At 35.9% G+C, this 24,879-nt stretch overlaps 1 protein-coding gene across 1 annotated transcript in view; it reads right to left on the reverse strand.

Annotated features, from left to right (window-relative positions):
* VPS50 (VPS50 subunit of EARP/GARPII complex) overlaps positions 1-24,879 on the reverse strand; it is an 84,415-nt gene that overhangs the window by 29,029 nt on the left and 30,507 nt on the right. The window contains exons 13-20 of the mRNA XM_027749129.2: positions 21,223-21,358; positions 14,687-14,784; positions 13,866-13,960; positions 13,139-13,237; positions 10,072-10,162; positions 8,374-8,550; positions 4,002-4,120; positions 2,408-2,514 (exon numbers count right to left, since the gene is read on the reverse strand). Of these exons, the coding sequence (XP_027604930.2) occupies positions 2,408-2,514; positions 4,002-4,120; positions 8,374-8,550; positions 10,072-10,162; positions 13,139-13,237; positions 13,866-13,960; positions 14,687-14,784; positions 21,223-21,358 (922 nt within the window). The remainder of the gene's footprint in view (positions 1-2,407; positions 2,515-4,001; positions 4,121-8,373; positions 8,551-10,071; positions 10,163-13,138; positions 13,238-13,865; positions 13,961-14,686; positions 14,785-21,222; positions 21,359-24,879) is intronic.

Genomic DNA, 24,879 nt, shown 5'->3' on the forward strand with positions numbered 1-24,879 from the left:
ATTTTCCACGGCATCAGTAGAGACTGTTGTCAAAAGATGGGCACACTCCACAGCACTCCTGTAGGAGGATAATCCAAGGGGAGAGGATCACACCTGGATCTCCCACAACCTAGCATCATACCCAGACAAATCTGCGAAACAACAACATGCTTATTTTCACGTTTAATAAGGATGATTCACAAGAAAAGAGGGTAGACAAGGAGGGAGAAAAAATGAATACATTCAATAGTCTGCCTAAACAGGAGTATCTGTTGTTTCTGTAGTCATTAACCATTAGTTCAAGCAATGTGACTGATGCCCCTATTGTACCATAAACTAGCAGCTCGTTCTTTGGCAAAACAATAGGAAAGTACACCTTGTACACCCACCAGCTGTACAAGGTCATTACAGATGGACTGAACTGCCAGTACAAGCAAGATGTGAGAAATCCAAAGACGTGCATAAGGGAGGGACTTGTGACTAGGATGTTGATAATATAACAGAGACACAATGCAGTGAGATGTCATTCAAAGTATTGCACATTATTTTGGTAAGACTCTAACAAAAGTAGAAAAACAACTGGTAAGAAAGCAGGAGATTTAAGTTTCTGGCAGATAAATACAGAGGATGCTAAAAAGCTTAGTACATTCTGTTTAGCAAATCAGAGAGTGAGAAGAAATAGGATTGCTTTCTGTAAAACCAGCAGCACAGTATGCCCTGAAGAACAAGACAATCTGTTAAACATAAAAGGTTCTTTTGGCATAAGATCGAGTGGGTAGAAAGTAAGTGGACAATTTTTTTCTTTTTTTTTTTTTTAACCATTAAGTTGTTAAGGTTTTGGAATACAATTCCTATTAGACAGAGTGGTGGGAAGAGAAGTATTTTTAAGCCGGAGCTCAAAACATGCACATTTACAGGCAGTAGTAAATGACACAACTTCCTATAAGGGGCTGCAGGGGGTCGTTTTCCAATTCCATGTTTCTAATAGTGGTATTATCAGTCATTACAAAAACAATATGAAACACCCCAAATAGCAGAAAAAAACTGAAAATTAATCATAATTCCAGAAGGAGAAAAAAAGTGTATATATGAGCTTTGAAAATTACGCTTAATTTTGAGTTATGAACAGAATCCACAAATAGAAAGACACCTTATGTAAAACTGGAAAACCAGAACTACAGCTCCACCTACTCACACACTGTTAGGGCAGGGGCAGAGGCTGGGGTTTGCATGAAAGTGCTATGAGTGGTTTCCAGATTCAATTCTAAATTTTCTTAGATTAGAAAGGAGCAAACAAATCTCTTCAACGTAACTCACAAACCAACGCCAGAAAAGTTACAACAGAATAATCTCAAATCTCATTTCACCTCTATATTGTAAATGCTCAAGGTAAAAAAGGGTTTCAGCAAACCTGCAAAAAACATTTAGTAAATTAATTCCTGATTTACATGCTGCCCCCAAAGACAGCAAAAGGTACTAATCAAGTGTTGGAGTAGCCCTTTTTAAAAGAGCTTACTCTGAAATACAACAATCATTTTCAAGCACATAAATATTGAAGACAAAATTCATTAATGCAACACATACAGAATTCCTCTCTCTTCTGCCTAACCTGATAAATGTAGGTAGTTACTTCTATGAATAAAATGAAAGTCAGTAGCTACTGTACAATTATCTAGCTAATCAAATGGAAGGCATGATCACAAAAAATCAATTCCATTAGACCTAGATTGGAGGCAAGTGTTTTCATAGAAAATGTGGCTAGAAAAGGACTGAAGAAGTGGCCTAGTGCAACCTCCTGCTCAGAGCAGGTGTAAGGAAATGAGGTTGCTCTGCAGCCTTTCCAGTCATGTCTTGATCACATCCAAGGACAGAGATCCCCTGAACTCCCTAGGGATTAATGGGATGCATTTCAATTACTGAAATTATAGTACGGGTGAGTTCTTTTCTTCTAGTTGTTTACCACATAGTAAAAATAGTTACTCTGGATGTGAGAATTTGTGTAATGAAACAGGAAAAAAACCTAGTCTGTAAATTCTTACTTCTGCAACAATTCTACTTTAAGACAAAGCATTTAATAAGACACATCAGCAACACAAATATTCATCTTTTTGCTTGCTATCTCCACTCTTTTTACACATTCAATATATTAGACAAATAATCCACCATTATAAGTTAAAAACCAATATATGCATGCAGATTAACTTTCAAAGTGAAGTAACCCATAAGATATAACCAAATTTGTCTATTTAAATAAAAAATACTTGTTTAGTGATTTATTCCTATTTTATTAACATTTTCAAAGAGTAGAAAAGGAGCCCAATTAGGTATATTTTTAAGGCCTTAAGTTTCATTCAACATATTTGCTGTAATAGGTACATTTGCACAAAAATCAAAACCACTTACAAAAAACTACAATTGTTCTACATACCAACAAGCCTTATTACATTCAGGGTAGTGTTTGTTAGAATAGGTGCGTTCACTTTATTGAGGTTGTAATCTGATCTCTTTCTGCTCCTCAGAGTTTCTCGAGAAACACTTTAAAGAAAACAAAATACACCAAATGTGACAATATTCGAGGACATACGAATGAAATTTAGTAGAAAATACATTATCCCTCCCCTCTTCTTTCACATGACAGTATGTCTTCCAGCGCAGCATTTTATTTATGCCAAAGCATAACTGGGTTAGGATTCTAACATTTAAGAGAGAAGTCTGACCTAATTTACACAGAATTGTAGTAGAGAAAGGAATTTCTTGGACTTGTAGTCCAAGGTTTGAGTTATACAGGTCTCTGCCTTGCCCCACGAACCATTTTAATCACTCTGACTCAAGACCACACTTCATGAAGTAAAAAATGAAAACAACACAAGCCACAACAAAACAGGGGCAGATTGGTCAGCTACAGATGAAAATTACTATCTGGAAATGGAATTAATTTTGAGGAAGATGAAGTTAAAAAAAAGTCATTGAATTTTTCATGAAGTCTAGTCCTGCAAGTGGCAGGGAGTTGGACTCAATGATACTTATGGATCCTTTGCAATTCCAGATATTCTATTTTCCTATAAGAGAAACCTTCTGCCAGATGCCATAGCTCAAAACAATATTATTCCAAAAATTCAGAATGCTTTAATTTCACAGCACAAACATATGGACAGCAAATATTGTTTGTTCCAGTTAAGGAATTTTTAAACATATCTCCATCAATTCTTTGAAATTAAGTAGTTTACATGATGTATCTTATGGAATCATTTAACAATATTTTATCCTGAGGAGTTATTTTGTAAAAAACCCATTACTCTGCTTTGACCCAAGTGATGGCATTTTGGTTCTCCTCCAATCCCTACATAAAAATAATGTTAGCCTGACTTACAAAGTCTGAATGGACATCTAAGTTGTACAGTATACTAGACAGAAATTTGTATTTCAGATCCTTCTAAAGGCTACAGAGTTGGCTTTTGTTTATATTAATATATATTAATTTTAATTATATTCATCAAAATAGAATATGTATATTCATTCATATATGTGTGTGTATATATATTCTCAAAGAAAAAGATAATTTAAAATTCCAAAGGACTGTCTTTAAGCTACGGAAGAATCTCATTTTTTTTCTTCCTCTGTAGTTTACTGTTCTGCAAAAGCAGAAGCCCAAAACTTAAGCCATTTGTCTGCAAACAACTGATTTTGACACAACAGAAATTATACATATGCACAACAGCTGCTATAGAAGAACCTTCAGTTAACATCTAGTCCTTGCTAATCAGTGTTCCACGACCTGCTTCAGAGAGCCTTTGTCCTCTTTCAAAATGTTGCTTTTTGCAGCTTCTCTCTGCAATAATGATGAGCAGTTTTATGTTCCTCCCCATTCTGGAGATCTAAGTGCTGAGACCTTCTAACTGTGCAGGCAGCATAAAGATTATTTAATTATTATTCCACTGTTGTAGATTATAGAAAGTGAACTACTTAGAGTACTGAGATGAAAAGTATGTAAATTAGACCAAGGACTCACAGAGCCTACTTACCTTTTTATCGGGGCATCTCCTGTCTGCTCATCCACATAATCTCTTTTCAACTCTTCAGGAACATCACTGTCGCTATCATACTCTTGATATGCACCTTTTTCTTGTTCATCTGATTCATACTGTTCAAAACAAACAAACAAACAAACAAACAAATAAATAAATATACTAACATATCTCTTATAATAATATCACTCGTAATGTGGCACTTTGGTAATTTCTTGTCTTTTACCTTGATCGTAATACAAATAATTTTGCTGGTTGAAAGGCTGCTGACAATGTTCATTAAAAATGCAACAGGCAAATTATACAAAGCCATTTTTAAGTGCATTTCTATTTTCAGATCTTGATTGAGTAAATATCTGCATCATTCTATTTCTCCCATCCTATTTGCATTCTAGTTGGTGTATCAAGTACCCACATATCTGAGATTTTATTATTTACTTTCTAATCTGAAAAAATAGTAATAAAACCTCAAAATTCATCCATACAATGGTAATAAAAAAAAAACCCTGGCACTACACAATCCTTAATTATTATTGCAAGAAGGACTAAACTCTTACTTCACAAAAATACTTATTTATATTGTACACATTTATTTTTTTAAAAATACAATACCAAAAAAACAAACTTGCAGTTGCTTGCAAAATTGCTTTTAGAATACTCCAAAAGACATTTCTACTAGAGAGTCTTTCAACCACTTAACCTGATAGAGACAATGAATTTTGACTAAGCACAAACACTTCACAAAAACAATACGTCTAAGGTCACTTGGTCTGTTCAGTCTGGAGGAGACTGAGGGAAGACTTCAATGTAGTTACAACTTCCTTGTGAGGGGAAGAGGGGGGGCAGACATTGATCTCTTCTCTCTGGCAATCAGTGAAAGACCTAAAGGGAACAGCCGGAAGTTGTATCAGGGGAGGTTTAGCTTGGATATTAAAAAGAGGTTTTTCACCCAGAATATGGTTGGGCACTGGAACAGGTTCCCGAGGGAAGGGGTCACAGCATCAAGCCTGACAGAGTTCAAGAAGCGTTTGGATGATACTCTTGGGCACATGGTGTGACTCTTGGGGATGGTCCTGTGTGGGACCAGGAGTCGGACTTGATGATCCTTGCGAGTCCCTTCCAACTCAGCATATTCGGTGATTCTCTGAAATGCTATTACAACTATGTAAGTATTTCTCATGGCTTTATCAGCATGTAATTTTTTTCTCACTCATTTTTCTGCAATGTATGCCATACTATCTACCTCAACAGAAAGGCAGATAACTTTGCATACGTCTGTATGCCCTATGCACACAAACTTTTCACTGTCATGGAACAACCAAAAATTGCAGAGCATGCAAGCAACAGGATTCTGCAACCCAAATTGGCATATTTTTCCTCATAGAGAACAAAAACTACAACAAATCCCAAACCCACATGACACCATATGATTATGAGAAGTACTCTAATGATATAATTCAACTGTATCAGTGGAATAAATCACTGGGGGCTAGATTAAAAGTATTTTCCTTTCTCACCCACCCATGCTTTCTCAGAAACCTCTGTCAGGTGTTTGGAGCATGCTTGCATTCATTTGTGTGTGTTGGTTTTGTTTTAAAACAGACACCATTCCTTATCTAGTTAAGGACACAGAATCCTGATAGTTAAAATATTGATGTAATTATTCATGAAACAAATCCTTTTTATGGAATAAAGTCTCATGCACCATTTGCTTCATTTGTCACAAATTACTCCAGAATAACCCTACAAAATATGTGAAAGCATAGACAAATTAATCATGTACACCTGCTTCAAGACATGCCTTTCTATACATTTCATGTATACATTTGATGGTAATTCCACCTCTTGAAAACTATGAAACTGAAGCAGATACAGACAACTACTGCCTCCAAACTCTCAGCTGCATTTTTGTTTTTTTGAAACTGTTTCTCTCTGTTCAATTGTTGCATTGCATTTCAGAGATCACAAAAGAATTATTTTCAACTCAAGGATGCAAGGTAGGAGCCTAAAAGGTGATATCTGGAAAACAATAAGCAACACAGGCTAGCACACAGAAAATACAGTTTAGCATGCTGGACATCTATTACTATTGCCAGAGTATGAGCTTTGTGGCTAAATACTAGTCACAAATACAGATACTAAATGCTTTTTATAAATATGAAGTCACACATACATATTAAAAGTGTACATTTAGGATTTTTACACCTGTAATTTGCAATCCAATTAAAGGCAGTATTTAATGTCAATCTCTTTTTCAGGTGTTCTAGGTTGTTCTCTAGCATACATGCTTCAGACACTTCAGAAATAATGAAATAATTTTTTTCACAAAGTGAATTTCTTAAGCCAGTAAACATTAAAGAAAAACAAATACTTGATGCTCTGTGATACAACCCTTTTTCCTGAACACCTACACAGTGATTACAATGTTAATCGCACCCATCAGGCTTCAGAATGCACTTGAAGAGACCCTATCACTTTTCCTTTTAATTTTCCTTAACATGTACATTGCTTTGAAGCCACTTTATCCAAGTAGTCAAAAGTGACAGATATAACAGACAGTCTGGTTCCAGGATCCTTAAAAAATGGCAGGTTTTTAAAAAAGGATAAGACCTCTCTAGAGAGGAAAACCCAGTCTCTCCATCATGCAAAACACCAGGAAATATATTTTTTCAGTTACGCCTGGCAATTCCCAGCCCAAATCCCAGGTTCCTGAGACTTGTAAAGCCTAGCACTATGAAAGCACCATATTATAAAAGCAAGAATCCCACATTACAAAAATTCAAAGCAAAAACAGTTCAGGCGGAAAAAAAGAATGTAGTATGAGACACATTCTAAAATGAAATATTGATATCAATAGTATTCACAGGCAAAACTTCTGCCTCTTGACATTTTAGACAAAGGAAAGCTGTAATGAAAGCAGCTCATTTATTTAAAAAATGAGCTGAGTTCAGCTGTGGCTAAGGACAAAAAGAGCCACAGTTTAACTAACTTGGGTGGAACATTAGCACAGAGAATTACCACCACTTATTATGCATTAATATATAATAAATGACATGCTGACTCAATTAAAATCCAGTGACAGTAAAATGATAAATTGAGAACAAACCGTTAACTATAATTCGTACTGATATATGAATCTGACAGTTGACATTAATTAACTCTCTTAACATCATAGAATAAAAGGATTTTAAGAAAAAAAAATTTAATGTGGAAAAATACTTTATTAAGTCTCCTCAATCTAATGCTATTAATGATCTGGAAAAGTTATTTAATGAGTTAAATGCATCTGCGTTTTAAAGTATGCAGTAACTCACAACTATTAAATAGTGAACTCAACCCACAGAGATCTTATAAATCTATCTTGAATATGCACACTCTGCAGTAAAATTTTAAAGTGATGAAATGAAGTCAAGTATCTTGTAGCAATAATCAGTTCACAAATGTTTAGGCAATCAGCCCAGGCAAACCCATAGGCAGTGGTAAGATTCATCAAAGTTGAAGAATGCTACAATACTATGAGTTAACTGTATCACAACAAATACATTTTAAGAAGCTACAGAAAAGGGACATAAAGCCTCTCAATGAAGCTCAAGATACAGAGCTCAGGTGACTGGGTCCAGAGGCCCATTTTCAGTTGTCCAGAACTGCAACAACTAAGCAGTTACAAAGACTTTAAAATTCTCAAAAGAAATCCTGGCAGTTCTCACCATCCTACAGATTATTTAACAAGTAAATTAATTGCTTATGTCCTTGTCATGATATTTCTTAAAATATTTGGAAACACGTCTGCATTCTCTGGAAACAAAATTTTGCAACCTCCATCTGCAATAATTTCAATTTTAAGTTCTAAAACGTGCCTCCATCTTAACCGGTCAGTTAAGAAACCAAAACATAAAGCCTCCATATAAATTTCATCCCACATTACCTAAGCAAGTTATTTCTCTTTCTATGTAAAGGACAAGGAAAACCACAGCCTGCCACTGCAGAACTGCTGAGGCAGCCACTCTCAGCCCAGGCAGAGCAGGCATATGGCATCCTGACAGGACCCATCTCCACCACAGTGCTTGCAGCAATACCAGCACCTACCTGCAGAGCATGAGGCAATCCTTTACTAGCAAACTAATGCCTACTGTCTAAAGTAGCTCCCGCTCTGAGACTGAGCCTCACACACCTTCAAAAAACAAACTGAATTTTAAAAAGGATGCCTGACTTTCTGGCACTGCTAAAAGAAAAGCAACACAGTACTGCAGGTAACTGATTCTTGTATCAAGACATTTCGCTGTCATTGTTACACAAAATGAATCAGCATTTACTGAAAGCACAATATGCTCTTCTTTTTTTTTTCTTTTTTTCCTGAATCACTCCATACCCCATTGGAAGCTAGCACGTCCTCTGTCTCATCATCTTTGTTGTCGGCCTGAATTTCAAATGGGTTTCCTCCATCACAGTACTGCTCAAATAACGTCAGCGTTGCTGAAATTGCTGAAGCAGGCTGCTTACTCGGTGACACAGATGGGGAACGTGACTGCTCCATGAACTTAAATTCCTATTAAGAGAAATAAAGTACAACTTTAATCAGGTAGTTTCAGTATTATTATGACAGCAGTTCTATAAAAATAGAGGATAAAAACAAACTTTTGGACAATTAGCCAAAGAATGCTGCTTATTTAAACATGCTTTTCATGCTGGCTCAAGTTAACCTTGAAAGTGGCAATCTTATACTGCTGGTCTTGGCAATTTTAGCAGTTTTTCACTATGACATGCAGTACATCTGCATTCTGAAAGTACTTATAGTCTAAAACTAGGTGAAAGTTAATTGTTTTTTATTTCACAGAAATGAGGAGATAAAACAAGACTTAAATTTTATCCAAAAATGTAGTTTTCATTACAAAAGTTACCAGGAACTTTACTAAAGCTGAAATTTTCTTGTTGATACTTTATTTTTAAAAAGTTCTTTTCCAAATTTTTTATTTCTCAAACCCACTGCACATAAGCTTTCTGATCACTGGGTGAGTGCAAAAACTTTTGCAAATAAATGGTCCAAGTGGGACACATAAGGCATGATTTTTGACATTTTTTTCTAAAAATCCTGACTTAGTTGATATACCATTTTTATCTATTAAACTCTAGCTATTGATTTTCAACAATGGCAAAATGTACATCGTCATTTAACTGAAGGTTTAAAGATCAAAACACATGCAGCTAAAAGGATTACAATATTAGATTTCTGTTTGCTTAAACGAATCAGTTACTTTCTGCAGTTTTCTGCTGCTCCAGTCCCTTGAGCAGTATATATGATTTATAATCCCATTTCTCTACTAAAAATATTATTTCTTTTGTTACTGGATGCTACTGAGCGTCCTCCTTCCTTTTTCCTTTGTACTATTACTGCCCCAGTAGCCTATTGCTTGCTTCTACAGTTAACTCTACAGAAGCTGCAAAACTATCTTTTTCTTAAGATTGCTCCACTAAATCACTTTTCACTTTAGTTATAGCTTTAATCACAGGCACCATGTTTTATTTGGCAAAACAAGTGAATTTCATTCACCACATGCTAAACTTAACAAAAATCACTTTAGGACAGAAAGTGAGCACACCAATTACTTGCTTTCAGTTGGACTTCAGCACAGAAGAATATTTTTTTTCCTTTCCAAATGAGCCAGTATGACCTATGTTTCCAGAAACAGATGCCAGATTGGTACAAGCTAGTGAGCACTCATGCCACTACTTTTAGGCGCTCATCTTTTAGCATCTTACTGTCAGACAAACAATTTAGAAATTGAAAACAGACATATTAACAGTACATTAAAACATGAAAAATAAAGGCTAACATTATGCTTACAACTCTAGCATCTTCCATAAACCTCTACCTGCTTGAAACAGAAACACTACCATTTTAAAACCATTTGGTTCTTGGGTTTCCAACATCATGAAGTAAAATTTAAGTTTTTAGCAGCCATTAAAAACATTTGAACAGTAGTTCATGGATCTTACTACTTCTTAGAACACCTGGACTCTTACTTCTTAAAGTATTAATACATTTGTATGTTTTATACGTAGAACGTACATGAAGCTGCAGAATATTAAAGCTTGATTTAACAGGACAAAGTTCCCAGGTCTCATTCTCCAAAAACATTCTTAGTTCTTCAAGACGAGTTCTGAAAAACAACAAATGAATACTCTTAATTGGCAGGAAGTGTAAATCAGAAAGTCTCAAAGAATGTCTATCTCCAAAATTTGGAAACAAATCTTTTTGGTCAAAACCATTACAAACTATAGAGGGACATCTATGATTATGCAGCAACACTGGACTTTTTTTCCTCTATGTAAACTGTAGAAAGCAACACTATTAGCAGCACAACAGCTTCTGAAAGACCAGACAAGATAGATGCTCCTTTCAAACACACTGAAGCCAATACATAGCAAAGGGAAGCGGAAAGAACTCATGTCCCACGGGCATCTCAACTTTTCAGAGAAGAAATATTAAATGGCTATTAATCTGTATTTTTCTTCATAGCTTAACTTTCATTTGGTACCAATTAGAAACTGTAATAAGGAAAAGTAATCAAGCCATTACATCCCTGCATTGTTTCTGTTATGTTTTTAATCACTAGAAAAGCCTCTGTTTGGTCATAAGCAGAAATACCTTTAATAAAGAAAAAATTTTGCCACATAAGTGGAACACAGAGGAAAAGACAACAATGAGTGCTTATTGAGGTCACATAGCTCTATCTTTTCTTCTTAATATCTGGTATATTGTTTTGTTTAACAAGTATCAGTTGGCAATTTATGCACTGGGTTTCTAATTAGGTAATAAAATATTCTAGAAATACCACTACTTCAATAATGAACTACAACCACCGCTACCATTAAAATTTGCCTGCCTCAATGAGATAAAGCAATGTGTTGAATTATGACTACAGTTTGCTGTGTCTATTTAAATTCACCAGTTAAATGCAAATAGACTTCAGGTGCTATTTTCAGTGCATTTAGTAGCCACAGCTTGCAGACCTCACAGAAAAGCCAACAGAAACAACAGACAGAGATGCTGTGAAAACCAGTTAGATTAAAATTCTTAATGAGGGAGACTAAGGGGAAAGAATCACAGAAAAGCAAACATTTAAAACCCACACAGCAACAGGTTTTGTAGCATTTCAAAGCTGAAATCAAGGCTCTGACAAAGTATTTGAACAAATGCTCTTCATTTTCTTCATTTTCTTTCTATATGTCTAGAAAGGGGCACACACAGAAGACCTGATGCATTCATTCTCTGAAAAGCTTTAGTGATCAGGCACACCTTTTTACAAGTGTATCAGTACAAAAAGTAAATTGAATTCCAAAAAGCACCTTACTGATGCTCTTCACCAAAAGCCCATTCAAATTTCTCAAAATAATCAGTTTTCACCGCAAAAAAGGCTCTAGTACCATGTTCTCTTCCACATTTTTTGAATTACATGGCCAATTCCTTTGAATGTTTTCTTTTTGTTGGCAGTTCTCTATAACCCCACACTGCCCAGGAGGTCACATATGTCAAATTACACAAAAAAAGAACTGATTACTCCTGGACACTAAGCATTTCAACTCTATGTAGCTTTTATGTACTAATTAATCCTTAAAAGCGCTACTGCTTTTCTTCTTCCCCTCCAATTAAATACACAAGAGGAACGAAAGCCACATTAGCTTGATCTGAAAAGGCAAGATGCTTAAAGCTTTTATATAAAATAACCAGAGGCACATAGCTGTGAGGCAAGGTGTTTTAATATTTTTCCTTCTGAGGATGAAAACATCAGCCAATTAATCATCACAAAACCCACACAGCATAAAATACACAGGAAGTATTAAAAGGTTCACACAATTTGAGTCATATCAATAAATATTTCCTTTTATTTTCACAAGATCTACATTACATTAATAAAAAACACAAGTTATTTCAAAAAATTATTTCTATATGTATTCCATCAGTGTTCCTTAACCTTTATTTTACCCAAAGATAATTCAGAAAATTAGTCCCTAAGCAGTTAAACATAAGCAAAACCACAGCAGTCAAAATGATATTTACTTAACCAAATAAGGCATTATGTGGTAAGGCAGTGTAGTAAAAGATGGTTAGGTAGACCAAAATCAGTTAATGAAATTCAGTTCAGGATTTGGAAATGCTTTCAAGAAATAAAGATAGGTGGCATCTCCTGACAAGACATAATGTAGATATGATTAAAGCTCAAGCTTTTCAGACAAACTGGAACTGAGCTCTTCATCAAATGTCCAAAAAGAAATACTAGCTGCAAACTACCAAAGCTGGAAGAAATTTTAAACCACATTCTCATCTTCTGAATTTAGACACTGTCTCATGTTCTCCTGCCATAATTTTCATACTTTATGGATTTTAGGCAGAAAGTCTCAGACCAAATGTGTCTGGATGTATTAGCTGTATGACAGATGACAACAGATCAAGACTAGGAAAGTAAGTTTCTTAGAACACAGAACATTCTATTTCTTCTCATATCTTTCTAGCTTTTTACACACAGAAAGAACATAATGCTAGAGAACTGGAAGAAAAAAGTTGCCAATCATCCAAACCAAATATTTGGAAAATCAAGGCAATTAAAACAAGTAAACAGAAAGACAAGTCTTGAAGCTGCCATAGCCATAATCATATTTGAGTCCAGAGACTACCTGTCCATGACAGCACATATAACTGGCCTCAGATACAACAATAGAGTTGACTGAAATGTAATTAGATACTGCCAATGAAAACACCATGAAAACATGACTCAAAAGGATGGACTCAGTTCTAAATATCTCTTTTGATGTAAGACAAAATTGCACATTGAAAAAAAAAATTTCATAGTCATACAGGACCACTCTTTTTAAGCAGTAGCATAGAAAAAGAAGTAACAATTTGCTACAAAGATTGGACTTCAGAGGCATTCATCCTCAGGATGCCAGGGGACAACTTAAGAGTTAACCTGTAAAATTCTACATAAAAAAATTGTTCATCTTTATCTGGCTTGCCAGCTACAGAACCAGGGCTTTCCACAACCATAGCAGAAGCAAAGGCTTCTCCTTTGGAAAAGCATTTACCCAGCAAAACTAAATGCCATTAGAAACATTCACTGCACATATAGCAGTCTCACCTGTGGTATGTTTTGAAATAGTTAACACTTTGTTTTCTGATAGATTCTTGCAAAACTTCAGACTTACTGCCACAAAATTCCTCTCCAACTTGCATCAGCCTATAGTAATAAAACAAAGTTTAGAAATATTTATTGATTTCTTAATACTGCTGTTCCAACCATGAGTGTACAACATGTATCTCCATAAAAGCAGAGCACCAGTGTTACGCTGCAATGCCAGGGCTGCATTCCACAAAAGCCCATGTCTGATTTCCCTCTAAATCTTATCATTATGTTCCATACACATAAAGAGCCATAAGCAAAATAGATGTTTTTTTGAGATCCCACTACGCAGGGCAAGCTGTCAGCTCACAGTCTCAATCTGTCATGTTTTTACCAAAACTGAAAGATATAATATTGTAAAGGTTGGCAGTACCACAGTATTTTTCTGCTCTTGACTGAGAGTCCCTTCAAAAGCTGTTAGAAACAAAATTGCTAGACCCACACATCTCAAATCTTAAAGGCAGACAATACTGAAATCATATCACACTTAAGCACTACTTGAGCAGCAAAGTAATTCATGCTACCTCTCCCAAATACATCCTCATAAACTCCCACATAAAGAAGAATTGCTCTTCAAGCTCAGCACATATGACTGAAGCCAAAATGTTAATATCAGCCTTAATCAATTGTGCTATCTTATCAGAGTGGACGTGTATTAAATGGTCTTACAACCACATCAGTATACCTGCTGATAACATCAAGTACAAATATGAAGTCGTCATATTTGAAGTTAGACAGATCCGTTCCCAGAAGATATGTTTTCACTTTCAACTGAACATCCTACAAAACACAAACAAGTTTTTGTATACCTAATACACTAAAGACAAAAAGTGAAGGCTCAGATGCCTGGTTCATTAGCACTTTTTGGTTGCTTGCACTTATAACTTCTATTTTTGAGATTTAGAGTAGAACTCCATTTTCTTTAACAGGGATGACTTCTCTAAAGTAATTTTATAATCAGTTTCTTTAACACTCTATACCACAAGGTCAATCATAGATGCTTTATTATCAGTGCAAAAGCAGAGCTCAGGATTACAGCTTTTTCATCATACATCTGGGTGTCACTGCACATCAAACTGATCCAGTGGTCAGACCAGGAATACTGTGAAACCAGGCAGGTTCACAAGACTCCAAGTTCTCCATAGCTCTGGTTATACCAGAAATATAAAGCAGTATGACTGTGCTAACACAGAAAAGCACATGAAAAGAAAATAGATAGTGGGGCAGCACACACAGGTTGTGAGAAATGGAATCAAACTGAAAGTCTTGTTACTATATCTTGGTATCTTGACTGAGTTTGTAAGCGTAGCAACCAAGTAGTAACTGAGTCACAGAAATTATTTTTCAATGGTATTGATATATTCAAATCAAACCAAATCACTTTTTAAAAAATCCCTGGAGATATTTCTTTAAGAAGATTAGTATAAATATAACTGTAATTAATAATGGGGGGTGGGAGAAGGGAAGGAACAAATATTTAGTGGGTAAAAAGAGTCAAAAACGTACCTGCCATATTCGTGAAAGCCCATGTTCTAATTTCTTTTTCACATAGTTGCGGTCAAAACTGTTCTCTTCAGTTCCCATCACATTGTTGCCATCTGAAACTTAAGGTGAAAGGCACTGTACATAGTTCCAAAAGCTTTGAAATGTATCTTATTTTCCTACCCATAATGAAACTTTTCCTTTAGCTATTGCCATATTATCCATTATGCAAACTCCAGGGGACCTACTTTGCTCTAAACTTTCGAATGGAAATGAATAATGCACATATAAGTATTATATGCTAATGCAAACCAGGAAAGCTCGTGATGGCTTTTATGTGAGAAAGATATCCCATTAAACAAATTAAGACAAGAGCAACATATACTGATATTCCAAATAAAAAAAGTTAAATGATTAAGTGAGCACTGCTTATCCTCTACAACAAGATTCTCTAAGACATTCTACCTTTGTAGACAAGAATCATGAACTTAAAAGTTTCAGAAGCAAGATTTTTAACTTTATGCCGCAGCAAATACTTACTGCAACTCCAAGGAAAAATACTGGAATTTTTCCATGAACTATGCAAACGATATGGCATCTTCTTTCCTTTTCCCCATACTAATCTATGTTTGTGCATGAAATAATGTCAATCATACAACCACTCCCACAGCACTGCATCACTTTCCAAGAAAGCACTGTAATGCATGGTAAACTGCTCCTGCATGTGCTCCCCCTTCCCCCCATGGAGGAAATAGATTTTATTTCCATTTTCAGAAAGAAGAGGTAATATTTTATATGCAGTCACTTTGTGAGCCTATAGCAGTAGTTACCCCTGCAGTCAGTGATGGCACAGTGTCATACAGTTTGCTTCACAGCCTATGACTGACCACAGGAAAGCTCAGGTTTAGCCAGGCTATACAGACAAACGATAACTCTGCTTCCCTGACAAGGAGAAAAGCTATACATGTCCTCAAAAGCCTGAACCATTTAGTGATTTGACATGAAAAATAAAAAATCCCATAAAATAACTCACTGGAATATTACACAGCATACAGTCCTCCTTTCCATTCTATCAATCAAGAGGCTGCAAACACAGAAGAATTAGGATTGCCTGTAGTACCCTAGCATTGCTGTGCAGCTCAGACCAGTCTTTCCATATCTTCTGTAACCTGCAGCTAGTTTTCAGTCCCTTGCTCCTGGCCCAGCTGGTCACATCTCTCTACCTCCCAACTCAAAGAAATTTCTTTCCCTTACTCCTGATCCCAGCATCTCCTCTCAGAATACTAAGAATACTTGAGCCCTAAACTATCACTTTGCACACATATTAGGAATTCTCCTCCCCTCTGCCCAGGAGTCACAGGAACAGGCAGCACAAAGCCCAGATCCTATAGGTGTGCAGAGAAGGACCTGGAGAAAACTAAATAAACAGGCAAATGAAAGCAGTTGTTTATGATATCGTGGGAAAGACAGTTACTATCTATAATTTGAGTTTACTTGGAGATAAAAAGGACATGTCTAACAGATTAGGGCATGTCTAACATTCTTGCCTTAGATTATAATCCTGAAAGATAGACTCTTTTTTAACGTCAGACTTCACAGCCAGGTAGATACTACACTGCTACAATGAAGACAGGAAGGCAAAGGAAAGAGTAGAACTTTTAACAGCTCCTCAATGACCTGCAGTAATGTATTGGTCAGCCCTAACTTGCAGAACACTTTATGTGGAATAAATAAATACTAAAAAAATAATATTTTATTTCTAGCATCAACAGGGAATTCAGAAGCAATCCAAGGTCACCAGGGAGACAGCACTAAGGTCATGTAGCCTTTTCAGCAGTTAAACTGTGTGATGCTACCAGATGCCTCAGGTGCAGCTCCAGAAGCTTTTCATTCATGAGCTGACCTCATCAATGCAGGGACAGGATTTCATGTGGTCATTCAAAACTTGCAAGGAGAAAAATGTCACCTGCATACCAAATACCTGTCACAGCAGTGTTATTTAGACAGTAATGTGCTATAGGACCACAGTGAGAGCTAATCCTGACTGACCGTTGCAGTTCTTCATTACCAGGCTTCACAGCTTTTTCCAGAAAAGCTCTTGGCTTAGTTTCACTTTCCTCAGAGGAAAGAGCAATTTTTCATGTCTAATTGCAAAAGAGTCCAGAAACATAAAAAACCTACTGTCCTCCATCTGTCAGCACTAAGAAATTTTTGTCAACAACTTGTCAAGCCTTGCCCTGAATCCAGACCTTGCAGTCTAGATGAGTATCACGTAAATACTGTGAGCACTCTACTAATGAGCCAAGTAAGGAACGGGAGGCCAGACACAAGACTTTGATCAACCTTTTCAGATGTGTGCAGAACAGATCTCCACGGCATTATCTGGACTACCACATATTTAAGAGAAGGAAAGAAAAGCATCCAGTGACAGGAATGGTTATGACTGGTATCAGACACTGACAATTCAACTAAATCGAAATACAAAAGAGCACAGCAGTCTGACCATGTTCTGATCACGTCTTCTTCAGATCATCCAGTACTCACTGTCAAGTGAGTAGAGTTTCCTTCTCTAACTATCGCTAATCATAAACAGCACTTAACAGTGTTTCATACTCCCAGTCTTAGGTCAGACTCTGTGTAAGTAGAAGAGCATGATATACAGTTTTTCCCCCTCAACCATCGGGTTTCTGCTTTGAACCCTTCCAGAATATGTTTCTCAGAACAAGAACTGTTACCTATTATATGAATGTTTATATAACATATAAGCATAACAAGAATAACAAAAATATGAAATCTTCAACATCTGTAACTCCATTTAAATTTAAAAAAATGTGTGGAATATGAATACTGAGAAGGATGCTGGCCTTGCTTAATTTCTTTCAGACAGAGCTATGGGTATATTTGGACATGTTATTAAATTATGAACTTTATCAAACACTGAGAAAGCTTCAACTGCAAGCCAGGGACCATGGTATGAACACTATCAAGAAGAACTGTCTACCCAATATGTCTGCCTACGAGGCTAGAACTCAAGAATACAGAATTAGTGTAATAGTGTGATAGTGTAACTAGCCAGAATGTAAAAGCTCTGGTACTGTCAACTGAATAACTCCTCATCAGAATTAAAAACATAACAAAATACGGTCTGGAATTTGGGCTTATATTAGGGACAAATATTTGTTTCTTCCAAGGTTGCAAAGCTATATTCAACTTTTTCCTCTTTAAAGTCACTGAGACTGCTTTTGCAGATTAACTGAGAATTTACCCTAATTACTCAAAATGAGATGATAAAAGGCTGCTTGATATGCAAACAAGACCCAAACATAATTCCACACTATATCTACTCTTGCAGGGCACTTAAAAAAATTTTTCCTCGTGAAAGAAAAATCATAAAACAAATATTAGCCTCCTAAATATGTTCATCTTCTGAAAGTAGTAATTCTGACAAATGCATTTTCATAAGTGCTTTACACGGAAGATTAAACAAAATATAAACAGAAAGAATAAGCCAACCAGAAAAACTCTAAGTGGATTTACCATTTCTCAGACTACACAAGGAAACAAACCCAGCTATCTGAGCCACAGCACGCTCTTTGTATGATTCTGTGACCTCCTCTGTTCTAAACTTCTGCAGATTGAGGCCACTCCTAAAACAGTCAGTGTCTTTGACATATTCTCTAGATTAAGACCATAGTTCTTGTACTCATAAACTGCTACTCATGAAGGAATGGTTGGACAGACATTGTCATATAAATGCTATTGTTCAATGAAAAATCCATGCAACATTCTCTCTGTCAACCTCCCGGTGCTCACATGGTTTACGGACAGTCATGCTACAAGGTCTTGTTTCCAGTCTTTTAATGAACTGTACTGCAGCTAACTTCACACATCCAAACATATTAATTTAGGGTAATTTCCTTGAAAATCAAGGATTGGACAAAGATCCACAAGCATTTATACTTTTTGCTTTGAAGAATTTGTAACATGTAGCAGAGCACCCAAGGAGTTATTCTTCTAGATGCCTGATTTAAATACAGTAATTCTTCAGGTTTTTCAATATTTCTCAAAAACTCATAAAAGCCTTCAATCCTAACAAAAGGTTTTTGTTTAATCCTTCCTGGACAGAGGAAAGGGAAAAAAACCCCACCAAAATCAATCGCATCTCTGTCCTCTAGCCTCACTCTTTCACTCTTTGAATAGCAAGCAGATCTTACAGAGAATTTACACAGTACTATAAATGAAAATTTTTGAAAATTAAAATGGTTGACATTCGATTTACATCTTGCATCATTTTCTTCTTGCTTTTCTCTGAATCTATTATAGATATTAGAGTTATTACCAAGGATTACACCAACTGTAATCCTTTTACCACTAGGATTACACTTGTGAAATCAGTAAATGCTGCAAGTGAACATTTTACTGCCCCCTTTCGTTCTTCTGTTAAATCATTGTCGCATAAATACAAGTAAATTACATCAACGTCACAGTAAATTTTATGGTATGTGAAAATCCAACTGAACCAGACAAGGCCTCGCACAAACCAATGAAACTTCGAACCTCACTTTGCTTAGAGCAGGGAAGATAAAAATGAGCCGCACAAGTCCCTTTAAAATTCATTTTCTATTTGATTCTCTAGTACAAACACAAACAATGCTCTGACCACAACCAATAATGTCATGGAAAATTTTCCAGTAAGTAGTTTATTTTCAGCAATGAAACCCCATATCACAGTAATTTGCTGTTTACTGTACAAGCAACAAAATCACAGAATAAGCAACAGTTCATTAAATGTGACATAGAACTTACTTCATGCTATGAATTTGATAAATTTAGTTCACTAATTTTATCTTCAGTAGGATTAAACAAGTTCTACCTATGGACACTTAATTCTGTCTTTCCAACAGTATATTAGAGCAATTAAGTGTTATTGATAATCATAGAACTATTAATACCATACATTTCACTACGATTTACTGCTATTCTGTTACAGAACACTTCAGCAACCTAAATCTCATGATTATTTCCTTTTTCATGAAAGGTTCTAAAATATGTCTCATTATCTTAAAATAATTAGGATTCCATTTATATCTAATTATCTGTTTCCATTTAGTTTATTCCAAGTAAGCGTTTTTTCAATTGATCTTAGAAAAGGTGATCCCCAAAGATCAGTCCACACTATAACTGAAATAAACTGCAAATTCTGAACTCCATTCAATTGCTCTTCAGACTTCTCAGAACAATAACGAGCAGAATATTTGAAGATATAAAGCAGACGCCTCTTTCCTCAGAAATGCAGAAGGGCAATTATTTACAAGTTAGGCAAAGTACATTTTAACATCTGCAACAGGTCTCAGTAATCACAAACACTTGATACATGACCTAGATGAAGTGCAACCTCCTTTCGATAATCCAAGCAGGACTTCTTTTGGATAAGCTTCAGTATTAAAATAGAAAGAGCTATGTAAATCATGCCATCGAAGTCCAGCTTCTCACTTCTACAGCTGTGTTTGTGCCCTAAAATCAAGAATCCCTTGACACACTTCAGGTACTTTCTTAGAGTGCTGACATCAACTGGTACAACGACAGAAAAATACCAGGACAGCCTCGAGTTCTCAAAATGATAAAAGGCAGACAAACACACAACACTGAAGCCTGCTACTTCTGTTGCTTCGGTCTATGGGGTTTAATTGAGGAAACAATTTTAGCATAATGTCCTGAACTGCCTCCCTCTTTCCTTCTCACACACATGACCTTTCTACAGGAATTTTACCCTTTGGCTTTCGCACATATCACAGCCATTAAACTAGTAAGTATGGAATGAGAATTCCATGTATGGGTTTAGTAATTACTGCAGCATGAGCAATAAGTTTTAGAAAAAACCTTTAGTAGATATTTATAGTCCCTCTGAAATTGTACTTGCAAAATTCCCTCTGTGTGCTTTATCATTGCAGAGGTATTTGAAAAAGTGATTCAGTAGATCAACTACATTCCACTTGTACATTACAGCTAAGCCACGTCTCCAGAACCTTAAAAACTAAGAGACAGAAGATTAGTAGTAAACATACCAAAACACTCTGGCATGCATGTAAAAAGCAATGAATTTAAAATTACTCATATGACTGTATATACCACTTCATTAGGCTTAATGGTTCCTGTAAGAGGCTTTGCAGTGCAGATTATTTCTTTCTTGAGGATATCGCAAGGAACGACACTAAGGGGAACTAGTTTTGGAAGTGCATCTGTGGCTGAATAAGTTGTCAACTGTGATAACGTTTCCATGCAATAAATACCTGCTTGATTTTACAACACACAATAGGGGAAGGACATGTCCCCTAAGAATCGTTTAAAATAAATGCATTTATATCTACAAGACTGGCACATACAAATATTCATTAGAAAATGAACCTTATACTGAAGAGTACAAAAATCCAGTGAGTATTTCAGTTCTTCCTGCACTCTATCAGCAATAAGGTTGAAGGCACCGAGTCAAGACCACAAAGATATAGCACAAGAAAAGTTACATCCAAATATCAAAAGTTTTGTTTCCAGAAGTTTCTTACCAGAAGACACAACTGCTGCCTCATCTTGGTCGTGGTTCTCATGCCACTGCATTGTTCGGTAGTAACTGAGCATGACTTCCCAGAGGGCTTTGCAGAGATCAGCCAGGCATGGAATGTAGCTGTCTGATGTAATATGCTACAGAAAAACAAAATAACATTGTGAAACTTCAAAATTGTGTTCGTTTTTTACAGCGGCAACACAAACCACACAAACCCTTCCATATTCATACAGCTGAGGTGCTTGATATATATCAGTTTCATTTTCAAATGTATTTGAGAGGTGACAAATTCCTAATTTTAGTCAATTAATCAAATACTGTCCAAAAGTGCAAAGTTTATTTGTTAGCACTTTTCTCAGTTGGCCCATATGTTAAACACCTCTTACATTTATGGAACAATGAAGTAGATACAGAGGTAAAGCCATAAAGTCTAATGATCAGCACATCTCATTATCAAAGAGGGATGCAGACACCCATGACATGCAGACACTGCATCTTCTCAATGATGCAGATTCTTGTACTTCAGTAGTACATAGAAGCCATCCTGGCTAGTACCCCATTGGGTTGAATGACGTATAAAGAAGTAGTTTAAAAGCAAACAAACTTAGATGGTAGCTGCCCTACTTCCCTGAATCACCCTGCTCCAAAGAACCAACTATGATTTCAGATACTCTTTAGGCAAAGAGTATAAATTTTATCAGAGAGCCAGATACACAGAAGAAATAACTAAGATGAGATTGTCAGGAAAAAGGATGACTTTGAGAAGGAGTCTTGCCGGATAAAGAAAAAACTGCAAAATATATTGTTCATTGGAGTGGCAATGCTACGCCACCCTTGTCTCAGTCACTGTGAAGCACAGTGTCACAACTTATAGACAAGGGTAAAGTCCAGCTGCATAGATATGATTTTAATTACATTGTTATTTAAAGTTTCTCATAGAAGTCTGGAAATTAGCACTTCCAACTAACACTGCTCTAGAAAAGAGATCATATTTTCCAATAGCTACGTCAGTGTCCACAGCTGGCTTCTGCAAGGCTAATTAGCTTTTACCAACTGGGTACTGTGTGCCTGCTAACCCAAATACGTATATCCATGATGGTACAAAAGTTTTGACATTAGTTACAAGAAAACTCTTCAAAAATATGAACTGCTTCTGCAACAGGGTGTCAACATAATCACCAAAAGAATCAACCATGGATTCCATAGAGAGCAAACCTTTAATTAAGGCAATCAATTCCCTCAGCTGCATCCTCATCCACTGATCTTACTGAGGCTTTCAAAACACGGTGTGTCCTTCTCAAGAATTGTAACACCACTAATCATCTTCAGTACATTTGTTGGAGAATAAACATTACACTGAACAGATTTCCTATACTCCTCCTATTTTTCAGCTTTCAAGTAAAAAAAAAATATAAACCGCACATCTTTATTTTCTATTTAATCATGTTCTCGTTTTCCAAGCTTAAATAATGTTCCTGGCAGTAGGACATACCGCTCAAGCCATATTTGCCTAAATTCCACTTATGATTAAGGACTCACAGAAACTGCTCTTCAGCATTAACAGATGTCACTAGCAAAAGCATCTGGAGACTTCATGTTAATAATCATGTCTTTTCATTATGCTTGTTTGGGTTTTTTTAAACTGAACTATTATCCCGGTTCTGTGCCCTACCAAACCAGAGCTTCCTCAAGGATATAAATTAGGCATCCTGGACATATCGACAAAAAAAAGAAAAAAAGTCATGTTCTTGGTACATAAAAATTCTAATAATTGAGACAACTACTGTTTTTCTAAAACACCCTTTAACTGAAGAGTTGATATACATTAGTGACTGCATTATTGAGACATTTTAATCTCAGATACTATAGGCCTTTACTAACAATTGAACAAAATAAGGTAATAAGTTTATTATTCAAACAGTAAATTGTCCTGCCAATTCACCCACTGCTTCAGCCATTTTCTCTGCCAACTCATCAGGAAATGTTACTCTTACTGTATTTCACGGTGTTTAGTAGCTATAAAATCTAAACCTTGCTTATGCAGATCATTATACTTGAAGATACACTGGCCTTCAGGTGGCCAGGAAGAAAGTATCACTTACTAATACCAAGTTAATTCCATTTAGACTAAGGAAACGAACAACTGAATTTCTTTGGACTTATACTCTCTGAATATCGAAATTCAAAATTTGAAAATGAAGCAGCCAAACTCTGCCCTGCTCCAGTAGTATTCCAAAAGTGAAAGGATGTAAAAGCTAGAGCACAGCACATTGCTAGGAAAAGAAAGAGTCAACAAGGAAATAGTGAGTCTGAGTGCACAAGTACATAACTTGCATAAATGCTTAAAAATTTCCAAAAATATTATTCTTTTTAAAAAACTCACATTATTATAATATCCAGTATCTGAAGAAACAAACAGAACAAAGAAAAAAAGCCACTATAGCCCCCCACTACCCATATAAAATAGAAATGAGCTCAATGAGTTCATTGTGACAGATTTTTAGAAACACACAACAGGAGATCTGTTCAAAAAGGAATACTTCAATTTTATATGACTTCCATTGTTTAATTAGAGGAAGTACTCCATAATCACTTATATGTTAAGAGCATCCTGGCTTAACAGCATAGATAGCCTGAAGAGGGTTCTCACTAGAACTAAACAAAGAAAAAGAAAGCTCATATTTTAGTCTTAAACAATTTATTCCTCCAAAACAAAATGCAAGAGATAAAAATCTGCTAGTGTTTTTGCTGCAGGAAGTTAGAAATTTAATTGCTATGACAGTCCAGCTTATTCAGCATTCTGATTTCACAAATGCACTGCAACGGGTAACAACCAACACTGAGCAGCATGGTTTGTAAGAGATCAAAATTGCCCATCTGCAGCCTGTCCCTAAATACCTAATTGTTACCAAGAGAGTAATGAAAAAAATAAAAAACTAAATTACAAGCAAATTACAGCAGTATTCATAGTACATTACAGTCCCAAAGTCTCAGTACCTTCCTTTATACAGACTGCCAGATTCTGGCTATTGCAGGCTCACATAACTTAAGCATCATCTCATTAAGGTTTTGCATAAGTAAAACCAAATAGAAATAGAGGTAATAATTTTGTAACCATGCAGTTAAAGCCACTCTCTTCCTGTGTATTACAAAATGTGATATTTCCAAGTATCTGAAAGATTCCTCTGCACTGTAAAGAATAAGGATCAACAGCAGCACACAACTCGTATTTAGAAGTTGTCAGAAGCAGCTCAGTAGTACTATTTGTAAATGTAAATAAATGGGCTTAGTATCACTAGCATTAGCAAAGAATGAGAAATAAACTAAAGGACATACATAAGTATAAAGTAAAAATAAATTTAGACAAAAAGTGCATTAGAAAGTAAGAAATTAAAATAAAACCATACTCTGAAGACTTATAGCAGAAAGATGAAAGGGCTGCAGTCTAGAGAACAGAGATCAGGGTTTTCTGGCTTTCTTCAGCTAGAATTCATCTCAGTGAAGTGTGAATTCCACCCACCTGGAACCTTTCTCATTCTGTTCATTAATACTTATGTCAATTATTCCCAATAAATTAATTTTTCATATCACACTTCCATTCATGTGAAGGTCCTTAGATTATGTAAGTTTTCAAAGTCAAAGGGGCACCTCTTTAAAA

This window comes from Pipra filicauda, unplaced genomic scaffold, assembly GCF_003945595.2.
Source record: "Pipra filicauda isolate LSUMZ 115617 unplaced genomic scaffold, ASM394559v2 scaffold66_size7647185_pilon, whole genome shotgun sequence".
NCBI classification, from domain to species: Eukaryota; Metazoa; Chordata; class Aves; order Passeriformes; family Pipridae; genus Pipra; species Pipra filicauda.